At 36.9% G+C, this 13,780-nt stretch overlaps 1 protein-coding gene across 1 annotated transcript; it reads right to left on the reverse strand.

Annotated features, from left to right (window-relative positions):
- Positions 1-3,360: 3,360 nt before the first annotated feature.
- On the reverse strand, positions 3,361-12,506 carry smpdl3a (sphingomyelin phosphodiesterase acid like 3A). Its single transcript, XM_026143137.2, has 8 exons — positions 12,311-12,506; positions 11,512-11,725; positions 8,221-8,365; positions 7,661-7,757; positions 6,981-7,144; positions 6,669-6,849; positions 6,298-6,422; positions 3,361-5,040 (listed from the first exon to the last, which is right to left on the reverse strand). The coding sequence occupies exons 1-8, from the start codon at positions 12,396-12,398 to the stop codon at positions 4,726-4,728; spliced, it is 1,329 nt and encodes a 442-aa protein (XP_025998922.2). The 5' UTR covers positions 12,399-12,506; the 3' UTR covers positions 3,361-4,725.
- Between the last annotated feature and the right edge of the window lie 1,274 nt (positions 12,507-13,780).

Genomic DNA, 13,780 nt, shown 5'->3' on the forward strand with positions numbered 1-13,780 from the left:
TTTTACCTTTTGATGTTTCAAAAGAACAAAAAAAGTTTTCATAGTTCACAGAATCAAATAAGGAGAGAGGTTTCATTACTTATCCAAACCTTTAAAGAGAACAGATTGAGACTTTTCTTAGTCTTACTGTTAATAAGATCAGTGCTACATCAGCATCAATCAATCAAAATACACTCACAATCATGAGGCCAATGTAGGCAGAGTATTTAGTTTTAAGTACAAGAATAGAGCATTTATAATAATAAAGTAATGCAAAAATTATTGTTTCAGCAGCTTCACTTGATATAGAAGAAGAATTGATGGAGTGACTGATAATACGGCATAACAGTTGTTGACAGACTTACTAAGTAGAACTGCATCTCAACAGGACTAATCACTTTTAGTCCAGACAGCTGGTTTACCAAAAAGGATTAAAGACCAGAAAGGAGGAGGTAGCCTGAGGTCTCCGTCCACCCCTGACCTTGGACTTGAGCTAAAAGGATGCTCAAATCTCAAAGCACTAAGGCAGCAAGGTCAAAACCAGGGCTCCATAGACAACTAAGAGACCAAGTGGTTTGCCCGATAAATATTGGACATTGTTATTTCATTAGGCTGCATAGTATGTAAGTATCATAATTACCATATTTAGGGTAAAACTAAAAGAAAAATATTGCTGGAAAAAATCATGTTAAATTACACAACACTATAAAAAATATTAATTTCTTCTATCTTGAGTGCACACTGTTAGGCTTGAAGTCCACTGAAGGCATGTAAAAAAGGGCTAATAGGTATCTTAATTATGTTTTCTTTACTATCCAATACCCCAAAATGATAGGTTTGGCACAGGCAGGTTACACATATTCATACATCTGTCCTTAGATCACTAGAGTTTGTGTTGTTCTTAACATTACTAGAAGACACTAAGAACAAACAATGTGGCTTCAACTGATTAGCAAAACTTCAATTAAATAGCTAACTAGAAAATGTTGCTTAGATCTATTGTGCTGATTTACTCTCCTCCAGCAAAATCACCAACCACCAGAGTAATCTGCAGCAAGTATAATGCAACAGAACTAAATCTGCAACCATTAAAATCAAATGGGGGATCTCTGGTTGTAAAGAGAAAGACAGCATTTAAAACCCAAACATGTTAAAAGGGATTAAGTGATTTGGAAACCTGAAGGGTAATGGTGATCTGAACCATACACACATAAACCCAGAGAGATTCCAGCTCCCCAGGAGAGGGCAGTTGGATGGCTGTACTGTCCTGACAGTAATCCTCAGATTAACTGATTGTGGGCCTCCACCAGCCAGCCAACTGGAACTAAAGCAGAAATGTATGCAAACCTGAACATGTGGGTCAATCAGCCAAAGGGACAGCTAGCCAAACAGACAGTCATTTAAGAAGACAGACAGTCCACCAACCAGCCAACCAGCTTAGTTGCACCACTGTGTGTTTTCAGCTCTTGAATCCCTCTTTCACTCTGTAGCCTCATTAGTTTTGCTCTCACAATCTCTATTTGGAAGATGCATGCTTATAAAGACAAATTGGTTTTTTTGTTTGATAATTGTGATTTTGCCACACAAAACCTTCATCTTACATATATGTTTGTGTTATTTCATAGCCAGATAGTAAAACACATGCAATGCTTAGTGTGTAACTTTGAAAAATAATATCTTTAAATATATACCTATGTATTTGATTTTATTTAAAGTGAAATGAATCAAATCAGTATTTTGTTTATAATCAGAAATTAGAAATAACCTACAAAGGAGAACAAAGGTTTTCAGCAGCCCTCATTCCTTTGCTCCAGTGGCTAATGCAAGTTAGTGTGGCAACAACAATTCTACTAATTAAAGCATTAATATGGCTACATGATTATCTTAAACAGCTGATCTTTACTTACAGATGCAGAGCAAAATGTGAAATCAGGCCTGATTTTAGACATCTAACAAAACAAAAAAAAAAAACCCAGTGAAAAAAAGTTTACTTCGACATCATTCAGCCTACTGTGAAATACCAACTCATTTTTTTGGTTTTAATGATATTATTGTTATTATTATTTTAGGACTCATTCCTGCTGTGCAGTATTTTTGTTTGGGAAAAATAAAAGCTGTTCCAATGACAGAAGTTGCCATTAAAAAAAGAAAACACAGCTTTCATATTGCAGTGTGTAGTACTCCCTTCACAAACTAGTAATTTGGCTCTTATGGGAACTATAATCAAAACTATGAGACTCAGACTACAGTCTGATGTACTTGGCTCCATGCTTTCTTGGTGTCTCCTATTTCTCTTCTTCCTCTTAGGGATCATTTTGATACCCAGTGGAGGGAATCTTGTTTATTTATTGTTTGGCAATTTACACATTATGTAATTTGGTAAGTACAACACATAAATAATGCAATTTAGAAGAATATATTTTGTGACCTCGCACCAATTCATTGAAATTCATTCCACTGACTGAACCCTTCAGAGATCATCTCCTATTTTAACTCGCCTTTAGTTGCCTTAAGTTCAGACAGTGTTGCATACTCCACTGCAGACTTCATCAGCCTGGCAATTCAGTAGTTAAATAACTGCCAACAAAAGTGACTGAAAGAGTGAATTCACAGGACTGGGAGCTGTACTCATGTTGCCGTGGCAATGGAGTCCTCTCCATCGCCATGCTCTCCACCAACTCTGTCTCCACGGTTACGTCCTGTCAGGCACTGAGTGGGGGGAGGCAGGGGTTGGTCAGGAATAATAATGGCAAAGAGGCACATGAGGGGGAAAGGTTTAACAATAACACAGAGTACACATTCACTGCCCAAGAATATTTTCTAAACTCTGGACAGAATATAAGAGAAATTATGAGGAGCTTAAAAAAGTTACTCAGGAGTTCAAAAATGTTACTGTGAAATAAGGTAACACAGAGTCATTGTTTTTATTGTATACAGACTGATTGTAGTCTACTCTCAAAGGCTCAATCTGAGCCAGGAAAAACCCAGATTGAAAAAAAAAGTGCTGTGAATCTTTAGCAGAGGTGTAATCAACATTGGAGGAGGGAGGAAAAGGGACAAAAGAGTTGGGAGGGTGGTGAGAAGAAGAGAGGGGCAAATGCTTGAAGTGGAGGCTGAGAAACAAGAGGAGTTTCTGGAAAGTTTGAACAAGAGAAGAATAAAATCATGGGCTAATGGTGGGAGGGAGTATGAAGGTCATCCGGGCTTAGCCGTCGTTCCTGCGCCCCTCCTGCAGAGATGAACTAGCCAGCACAAGTTTAAGTGTCACTTTCAAGTTAGCCACTCTTAAAAGTTGCAGCTCAGCTTCTTTTTTATTTCATTAACTGCAACAGCTAGTACTCTATTAACCTGCCTGTGAAAACAAGGACAATAGAGTCAATGGAACTTTTGAATAAAGGGTTTTATTTAATAGAAAAATAATCATTAAAAGGAAATCAAGATTTTCTCTTACATGTAACAAGACAAGTCATCTGGTGCTATTCCATTCTGAAGCAGCAGCTCAACATGCCATCATTCATGCGCATTTTACCCAGGGTAGATACATTTCTCTTACAGTACATTTTTACTGTACATGTTTTATAATTCGGTGTTCTTTTAAGGGTATTAAATTTAAAGCATGCGTTTCAATAGAAGAATAAACTACTGGTTTATGCAACATTAAGGAATGGATAATGTGACAGGTTTAGTCTTGTATAGTCAGAATTTGTCAGACAATCAAAAAGTTTAACAAAATAAATTTAAAAAACCCCAAAAAAAACATAATTTTCAAACTTTTAAATCTTATGTTAATCTTGTGATTTTATTAATGAAAGTTGTGACTAAACTGAATGTCTTTAATGTTCCTGTATGGAGCAATTTGTATAGTTTATGCAATTAAAGTTTTTTTTGGTGACCTGGTACACTAACATATACATCAAAACCAGATTTGACTAATCAGTTGTAGCTAATAGAAGAATATAAACGTAAGCCAACAAAAGCTGGATTTACATCTCCATAAGACTACAGCTGAATCTTTTTCCTCATTTACAGCAGAGCTGTCCTTCTTTAGATCTAAAGGATTTCATTTAAATTTTCCTCTGAAATATTTCAAGTATGCATGATTAATCAACACAATAAACTCAAGTGATGGGTGACATTTGGCAGCATTTAATCCAAAGTTTGGCTGTAATCGATTAGTGCAAGGACTACATGGAATAAACTTGCATGATGGAGCTAGGAGCTACAATTAACGTCCTCCACCCTCTCAGAATAAACACACAGACGAGTTTGAGGGTTTTTTTTGTTCTTAGAGACTACAGACATGAGACACCAGCAATTCAGTATCATCATTATGTATGAATGACTGTATTTTCTGTATTGTCAGTCATTTATCTACTATCACCTTTTGGTCCTGACCCCATCTGCATATGTTTGCAGATTTATACAATTAAATAGGTGAAAAAAATATCCCTAAAAAAAAGTTATCCCTGCATTTCTTTAGGGAAATATATAAATATATGTTAAGCAGCATAGGCATTATATGGTGCTTCCCTTTTTCTGACTTCATTCATCTAGTTTGCAAAATGTAATACTTCAGAATATTATTATCAAAATTCAATATTGATAAATCATTTAAAATATGCTATACTATGACTTTAATCAGTGCACTGAATTTCCCCTTTTTTTTTTTTTTTAAATATAATATGTCTGAAATCATAAAAACACTGAAGTCTTATTGGCTCCTGAGAAAAATCACTCAAAGACCCTTCATGTGGATGTCCGTTCATCTCCCGTTACACATCTGGAGTAGGACAGCTGGTCCAGAAAGAGCACAGAACACACCTGGCTGACCTTACATATTCCATCACAGATGATGCTGTCGTTGTAGCTGACCATGAAGTGGTTAAAATACTTATCAAAGCTTTTTGTCTGCGGCAGCATAAAACTCAGGCCCAGCTGGAGTAAACTTTGCGGCTGCAGGTCAGTCAGTCCAAAAGCCTCAGTCATGATATATTCAAGCGTCCAGTCTGATCTTTGTTTCTCATTGGCTTCCGTCAGATTCAAATAGTACTGCCAGATATCCTTCAGAGAGAAAGAGAAAGGCACCAAAAAAGGGAGCGAAAGAGAAGAAAGAAAAAAGTCTTTGAGTCTTTTTGAATGCCACAAACAGTTTTTTGTGTGCTGATTGACACCGTGATAAATCATTAAGAAGGACTTCGGCTTCTGTTTTTGAGCAATGAGATAAAAGTTAGAGTAGGTGTTAGAGCGCGGGACTTTTGTAGTTTGACCTAAATTTGTCATCTGCTTTCCAGCTTGAACAGTTTTCAGCTTTCTTTTGCATTCCTACACTCTTTCCTTTTAAGTTTTTATGCTTTAATTGTGAAACTCCCCGGGATTTCACTGGTCCCCAAAATAGCAAGTCCTTTTCCCAACTGTACCACTGATCTGTCCAACCTGTCACAGCCAATCTGTTAGTTTAAGAGATGTATTGCTCATGTAACAAATGATTTTACGATTGTTACCGCTGCCTTTAGGTGTTCAGTTGATGGTTTCCAGAATATCAGATGGACATTTTTGTTTTTTGCCTTTAATGGTTTACACCAGGGGTGTCGAACTCCAGGCCTCGAGGGCCGGTGTCCCGCAGGTTTTAGATATCACCATGTTTCAACACACCTGAATCAAATTATTAGTTCATTAACAGGCTTCTGGAGAACTTCAAGACATGTTGAGGTGATAATTTAGCCATTTAAATCAGCTGTGTTGGATCAAGGACACATCTAAAACATGCAGGACACCGGCCCTCGAGGCCTGGAGTTCGACACCTGTGGTTTACACAATGACTTTTTTTAATTATATGAATGGGAAATGTTATTGCTACAATATGCAGTGACAGAATACTTTGTTTTTTCTGACTGCTGACGGCCTTTTCCTGTTCTTTGTTTTAAAACCTCCAAACGTCTTTGCACATTTATTTAATGACTAGAACGCCAATAAAAAAAATCTAAGGTCCAAGATGAACCTTGGTTGGTCTGCAAATAATGTATATTTATTGAATATATATCAGCAGCATTTCTGGCAGTTAAACTGATGGTGGCCCAACCCTTCTATAAGTTTTACCACATCCATCATTACTAAACATCACTAAACCACACTTTCATGGGTGACTAACTGCCATGATTTTGTAATAATGTGCACAACAATCTTTTATCACATAAAGATGTTTGCATACGTCTTTGCTCGTTTTATATTTAAACCATTTTAAAAACCAAGGCATTTGCTCAATCTGAACAATAATAAGATATTGAGTTATGAGCAGATAGTAGGACCAGAGCTCCTTACCAGCATAGTGTAATCCTTGTTGTTGTACAAGTACATGCGGAAAGATGGGTTATTGGAGTAGAGCTCCGCAAGATTTTTGATCGGTGTAACAGCCGGTGACACAAATAGAGAATTCACAGGTTGACCTACAGAAAAAGAGAAAAGAGAAAAACAAAATAGGAAAATTTCGGTGATTCCTTTCCTTAATTAAGGAAGTTAGCAGATTGTCTGTCTTTTCACGTTTTATCTAGAGAGGAAGTTTGCTTGCTCACAACTGGTTTGCGATACATTTTTAAAAATGACAAGTGCTTAAAAACAAAAAGGTGATACCGCACTTGGAAGAAACATATTAAACTCCATTATTAAAGAAACTGATTGATATTTTCTCACACCTTGTTTGTCCAGCAGCACCATGATGCTGTCTCTGTGAGTGTGTCCATAGAAATGTCCTGCAATCACATGACTGTACTTCCTAAAGATGGTGACCAGCCTCTCGTTATAGTTCTCTCTTATAGCTGTGATGTTTCTGGCAAAGGGCAGGAACCCGACTGGCACATGGCCTATGATGTACACCTACAGAGAAAAGTAAGGCATATTTAACCACAGATATATTTAACCATCCGGCATCTTTCATATAGATCAATATGATGATCACTATGGTGATTAATATGACAAAAAAATGTTTGCAGTAGAAACTTGTAAACCTTTTCGCGATTCTCAGCAGCTTTCTCCAAAGTTTTTTCCAGCCACTCAAACTGCCCCGCAGGGTCTGTCATGTTCTGTGTGACATTATTGGGACTATAGTAAAGGATCGTATTGAGACTAACAACCCGCAAACCAGGCTTAGCAAGCTGTGAATAGAAACCACCTGCAAAAACAGAACAAGGAACAAAATGAAGGCTACACCTAACGTCATGCCACACACTGAGCTTTTGAAAAACATGCTTTATGCATGGCTTTATTCCAGTTTTACAGAATCAACTGCACATGCTCACTGCACAGATTGTTTCACAAATCAAACAAAGGTTTGCTTGAGAGAAGTCCACTACATTCACATTTTCTGAGCAATTACCCAAAAAAGCTTGACTGATTCATCATCAAACCTTTACATACACCGTGTTGCACTTTACATTAACTTCCTGAATTGCAACACTTGCTGGATCAAAGGGTATTCATCAGCACATGCCAAAGGTCAGTGGTTTTCTAACTTCCTCATTTCTTCATGTGGGAACTTTACAGTTCTCAGAAGTTTGGGCTGATATATACCCTGTACCTACCCATTTAGAAGTCAGGCTACATTAAATGTACAGCAGTAAGAGTTGAAGCTTTAAAATGCAGAGAAAAGTTTTGAATTTGTTGGTCTGACATGTGGTGACTGATGTACCTTGTGAGAGTGTTAGCAGAGCGTCATCATGCAGCCAGAGTTTCCAGAACTGGGCAGCAGCTTTGTAGATGGCATTAGTGGAGGTTGGCATCTGGTCCTAAGAACAATGATGAGCAATGATACATTGTTATTCCAAAAGTAGGTTATTAAAAATGTGAAATGCAACCTGACATCTCACATATACGTCAGCTGGTATCACCCACTGTTATTACTGGGGCTATATGCATGTAATTCTTGTACCACAGTGTTTCTGTTAAATTAAATGGAGCCTTATTGTAAAATAAACCCTTGAAAACTGAAAATACTGATGGATGTTACCCAACCACATAAATGAGTTAAAGCATGCTCATAGTCTGTATAAGAAAACTTCCCTCATTTACTTCTGCAAAAAAAATGGGAGCATAAACTAAAATGCTTCATACAGCAACTCATTTTTAAGTTACACTTTCATTTTATCCCCAGAACCTGATGCATCAGACGAACATTAGTGGAGCAAAAATCATCACTGCTCTCCGTGTAAAGCTTGAGATACTGCTTGCTGTCTACTTGTATAAAGTCACCTGAGGCCAGTAGTCATGATTTCCAACTGCAGGGTAGACTGTCAGGTTGGGGAAGTGCTGTCTGATGGTCTGGGTCATGTTACTGATGACCTGGATGACTATGTCTGTAGAGAGCTCATCTAGAGGGACGTGAGGTGGGCTGTCACTGAAAGGGGAAAATAAAATCCAGTTATTTCACTTTATTTGCAGTGAAATGCAGACAAAGTAAAATAAGACATCTAGACACATGGTGATCCCAACATTTGGTTGCTTAAATTATCTGAATGAATGGTGATCAACCTTTGCTTTTTAACTTTTTTTAAAATGCTACTTAAAAAAAATACAGAGCAACTGAATGATCAGTCATGATAGCAGAATATTTAAAATGAGATCAGGTCATTGATTTCCTACTGATTTAGTCTTAATCTACTGTCTACTGACGTTATCTATTTCTAATCGTAGTTTTCCTGACAGCAGTGACAAAACTATGATATTAGAACTCCTCAAAAAGGAAAAATTAAGGTAGAGAAAACAATTCAGTATTTGTCTGTTATTAAAAAACAACATGGCTTGTGTTGTTTTGGCTTATTACAATAAAATGCTTCAGTAATGAAGATTAAAATGTGAGAACAGTAACTGCAGTGAGTTAAAGTCACTGGGAGCAGCTCAGTCATCATTTCTTCAGCAGAAATCTGGAAAACCCACCAACTTCCTAACAGGACTAAATTCCATCTACATAACATTGGAATATGTTCCAAGCATGCTTGGCTTGTCCAATATTGCAAACATGTTGTAAATTCCTCTGTACAATGGATTCCCCATTAAGTGAAATGGCAAACTTGTGCTGCAAAGCCCAATAACAACAGCATAAAGCACAAATCTGCTTGCACAGTAACTTAATCCTCCACCCCAGGGAGTCTTTTTAAGTTTTAAGTGCCAAGCCGTTCTCTTAAGCACGTTTAATAAGCCTATGAATTCCTGGCTTAGCTGATTAGCTGCAGATTATTAAAAAGGTGCATGAGTGCAATTCTGCTGACACTGACGCTTACAACTACGCTTACTTATCCTGTGTCACTATCGCAGTGTAGTGGACATTGGTTCACTCTAATTATTTTAACCTCTTATAAAGCATGCAGAGCTCCCTTTAATGCTACTTTTCACAGTGAGTAGATAACTTCTGCTCATCTCTCAGACCTGGAGCTTCAGTGCTTGACTGGGATTGCATGATTTTATTCAGTACTATTTCAGTAGGCACTCTGAAATAATTGCACTTATTTATTTATTCATGAGAAAATAAAATTGTAAGATTCAGCATTTTAGCTCAAGTGACAATCAAACTTCATTAAACATCTATTAAAAAGTAATTGCCATGTTTCTGTTTTCACACCCGGAAACGCTCCAATATACCTTTTTTTTTTTTTTTTTTTTTTTTGCTCCAATATACCTGAATTAAAACAATTCTGCAAAGCGGGGAGGGCCAAAATTCCTCCTCTGTGATGTGAAAGGCTTATTGCCACTTATGACAAACATCTGACTGCAGTTCTTGCAGTAAAGGCATAACCAGTTATTAGGTCATCTTTGTTTCCCTTAATTAATGAAATCATCATTTAAAAAACTGCATTTTGTGTTTACTCAGGTTATTTGTGTCTAATGTGACAAATGCGCCAAAAATAAAATCAGGAAGAGGGCAAACACTTTTCACAGCACTCTATTCTGATCACGTGATGGATGAGGCCCATGTGGTGCTCACAAAAAAACCCACAAAAGGAAAACAAATTGTGGGTTTTTCTAATGAGATGTGAGCCAGATAACATCTCAGGAAGTGATACTTTTCCTGTTGAGTCGCATGAAGGCATCTATGGTTGGTGTATTTCTTACAGAAAAACTTTTGACAATGGAAATTCTGAACTAATCACAAACATAATGATGTCACCTCTTTAACTCTCCAAACCACTACTAGGTACTGGTGACAAGTCAAAGAAGATTAAAAAAATAAACTTAAACATTAAAATCTCTATTAATTCTGATGGTGTACAACTTAGCATGATGTGACTTTAGAGAAAAAAAAGGACAAACAGATCTCGGCAGAATGTTTATCAAACTTAGCCTCGAACACCTGTAGCAAGGTAGTTCTTGCTACAGGTTCATGTAACTGATATGAACAACCGATATGATTTTAATGATATCAATACTATTATCAATCCTATTTAATAGTTCTGATTCGTTTTAACTAATTTCTATATATATTTGGGACAGGAAAATCCCTGAGCATGGCTGAGTTGTGCAAAAGGGTTTACTGTCACAAATTTGTCACTGTTTTGCAATGTGTCATAAAAACATCTCAGGTTTGAGGAACAGGACTGATAATCGACTGTGTTGACTGGAACTAGTGGTTAAACTGGAAATGGTTCCTGTAGCCTCGAGCTCCTAACTATATAAGAGGTGAAGACTAACTTACTGTTAAGAACATGTAGTTCTAACATGACACCACCACCACTTTTTGTTGGGGTTTCCAAAGCTGTGGCTTTAAAAGAGATTGTTCACAAGCGGAGTGTTTTAAATGTATAATTACATGAAACTCAGTATCTGCGAGCACGCTGCAAACTGAATATATCAAGGTTGATACACTGGGTGATTTTGATGAATAAACAGACTGCAGTAACGCTCTAAAATTCACATTTTACAATTATAGAAAGATTTCTATATAAATATGATCAAATATATTTTTCCCTGAGTCTGAGTTTCCATAAAGAGAGTACTGTTGTCTTCATACTCTTAGATACTCTGAACTAAACTTACGGTAATGTTAAGTAGTAAAATGTTATAATCAGTCTTAATTTTATGTGTCAAGAACAGCTGAAGCTAAAAATGTCTTTAGTTTTGCAACTATTTGAAAATGAATCAAGATATGGGATGAACTGAAATCTTGAATTGGTAATGGCACTATATACACGAGCTGTTACAACATCTGAGAAAGAAAATATGGGCCATATAAAATTGTGATCTACCTCGAACGTCTCTGTTTTTACTATTACTAATATAACAGTAAAAAAATTCTTCTAACAAACATCCTCAATCTTTGAGCCCAAAAAGTACAGATCACATACTTTCACACAGAAGTACATGACTGCTGCTGCACTGTAGGATGGGGATGTGAAACCAATCCAAAAACACTTCTATGGTTTCTATAATCTGTAAATCACAAGTCTGAAAAAAAAGAATCTGTGTTAACCCACAATTTGCATGAAGGCAACACAGCAAAGCCTTTTAAAGCTAAAATAAAGACTCTCTCTCCCTCATCAGAGTACCAACCCAGTCCAAATGATGAAGTCCTCTGGCTGTGTGAGCGATGCCATGTTAGTGAAGGCGGACTCAATGAGGCGGAAAGGTGAGTCGCACAGGAAGTCTCCATACAGGCCGGGATTGGTGGCAGGAACTCCTTTGGAGGAATAACAAACCTTCTTGGGGTCTGGGGTCAGGTGGTAGGAGGGGTCCAGGTGGAGGTCTGTGATGTGCCAAAACCTCCCTGGACAGATGAAGTGATTGTGAATGACAAAAACAGAAATTAGAATGGAACCAAATTAAAAATCTGTTTGATTTTTAAAGTTATTTTATTTTATTTTTTTATGAAAATGTAAATGCAAGAAATAATTTAAACCACTTGATTTAATTGAGAAGAATAATAAGCCCATCCAATACTAGAATTACAGACTAGCATTTCTTTCCCTGTCAGCGTCAGTGACTATTTTATTTTGATTTGTGAGCTCAATGTATCTGAGGTCATAGTTACAAGGCTTATATATACTGTATATTAACTTAATAGCAGTCTTCAATTGTAAAGTTTTCACCAAATATATATAATATATAACTTTAACTGCAAATATTCACCCTAAATTCAAACCCACCATGTCTTGTGTCTAAATGAAAGATAAGAAAATTCCCACCTTTATATTTCATGTTTTCTATTTTGTTGCATGAATTCTATCAGAGAGAAAAAAGCTGTGCGTTGCACAGTTCAGAGGACTATAAGTTTTTGAGTCCCTGGAGAGTAACACAAGATATAAATAGTGCAAAGTCGCTAACGGTGGAGGTTTTCGGGGCTCTCGCTCACCTGTGCTCGCCAGGTAACGTCTTCCAGTCGGTGCCGCAGTAAGCGGAGCCGCGCTGTAACACAGCAGCAGAAAACACAAACGCAACATCTTCAGAGCGTTAAAACCGACGGCACAGGGAAACACATAGCTTATATACACAAGCTAGCTGTCAGATGTTACTGCCCCTATCCCGAAGTAAACAGGAAGCAAAGCGACTGAATGGTCACGTGACTTCCGTGTTTTAAGACGCAGGGGAAGGAACTTATGAAAATGAAAGTCAAGTTCCTGGAGGATTTGTGCTTGTATAGTTATGTAAGTACATTTACTCAGGGGCGAATCTAGAGAAATTTTCTTAGGGTGGCATGAGGGTGGCAAAGACATCAAATGGGGTGGCAAAATCAAAGCCTTTTTTTTTTTCAAACACCTATGCAGGTGGTTACATGTGGTTAAAATAATTCAAATGCAGTAAGTATACACGTTTTTCATATAAATATAGTCTATAACTTAATTATTGTCTGTAGCTCACATAATTATACACTTTAGTTACACAAAACATGTGAGTTTTGATCTTATGTACTGTATAGCCTGTATATTAAATATGTAGCCCAATAAATATAAAATCCAGAAAGCTACACAACATGGGACGGTTCATTTACAAACACAAGTCTAAATTAAGTTTCCCACTGCTTTTTGTTAGAAAAAAATCATTGTTACATGCTTAAATTACACAAAATGTCAGAAATCTGCACTGTCTTGAACAAAAATTGAAACCTAATTTTTCATGATTTGTTGGATTAACCCTCTGAGGTCTGAAATACAACCGGCCACTTTTGACTCCTTTTGAGTTTACGTTTGTATTTCACCCTCAAATTGTTTCATTTTATTTTTCCCCCTTGCCTTGTTTGGTATCATTCTTTTCAGCTCAACTGAATTTAGTTGTTTTGTTTTTTCACTGACATACTGCATTAGTATTACTGATCTGAAATCACACAGAGAACTTAAAATCCTAGTAGTATTTTTTTTACTGTAAAAAAAACACAGACATGTTGAGTCAATTTTTATAACTTGAAATGCAAATATAAATTGTACATTTTGTAAACATATACAACTATTTATCTAAAAATGCAGCCAATACACCTGCCGTTTTTTCCCATTTTGTACAACCATTTAAAAACATTACTAAAACTAAAGTGAGAGAACAATCAGGTGTTGCAATAAGATGCCCCACAAATGATGTGTGCCAGTAAAAAAAAAAGTTTGTTCACCAAAAGACAGAGGAGAACAGCACAGGGATAAACCTACAGGCCTGACAGCAGGAGGTGTATCACTCCGCTGGTTTTCTACTTAGTGACAGTGTTTACATTGCAAATGTGCCTTTGTGACATTCATTAGTGCCCTCAGTGACACACAAAACAAAACAACGACTACACAACAGAACAACTACACAAGACAACACAACACACTAAGTATACACTCCACACTAAATGTCA

The sequence above is a fragment of the Astatotilapia calliptera genome, chromosome 15, assembly GCF_964374335.1.
Source record: "Astatotilapia calliptera chromosome 15, fAstCal68.1, whole genome shotgun sequence".
In the NCBI taxonomy this organism is placed as follows: Eukaryota; Metazoa; Chordata; class Actinopteri; order Cichliformes; family Cichlidae; genus Astatotilapia; species Astatotilapia calliptera.

Excerpts from the sequence above, each read along its gene's own strand:
- smpdl3a (XM_026143137.2), bottom strand. The coding sequence starts at position 12,398 with ATGTTGCGTTTGTGTTTTCTGCTGCTGTGTTACAGCGCGGCTCCGCTT. Across the intron at positions 6,850-6,980 it reads CTGCTGAGAATCGCGAAAAG|GTGTACATCATAGGCCATGT; the intron begins GTTTACAAGTTT and ends TTTTCTCTGTAG. Across the intron at positions 5,041-6,297 it reads ACAAGGATTACACTATGCTG|GATATCTGGCAGTACTATTT; the intron begins GTAAGGAGCTCT and ends TTCTCTCTGAAG.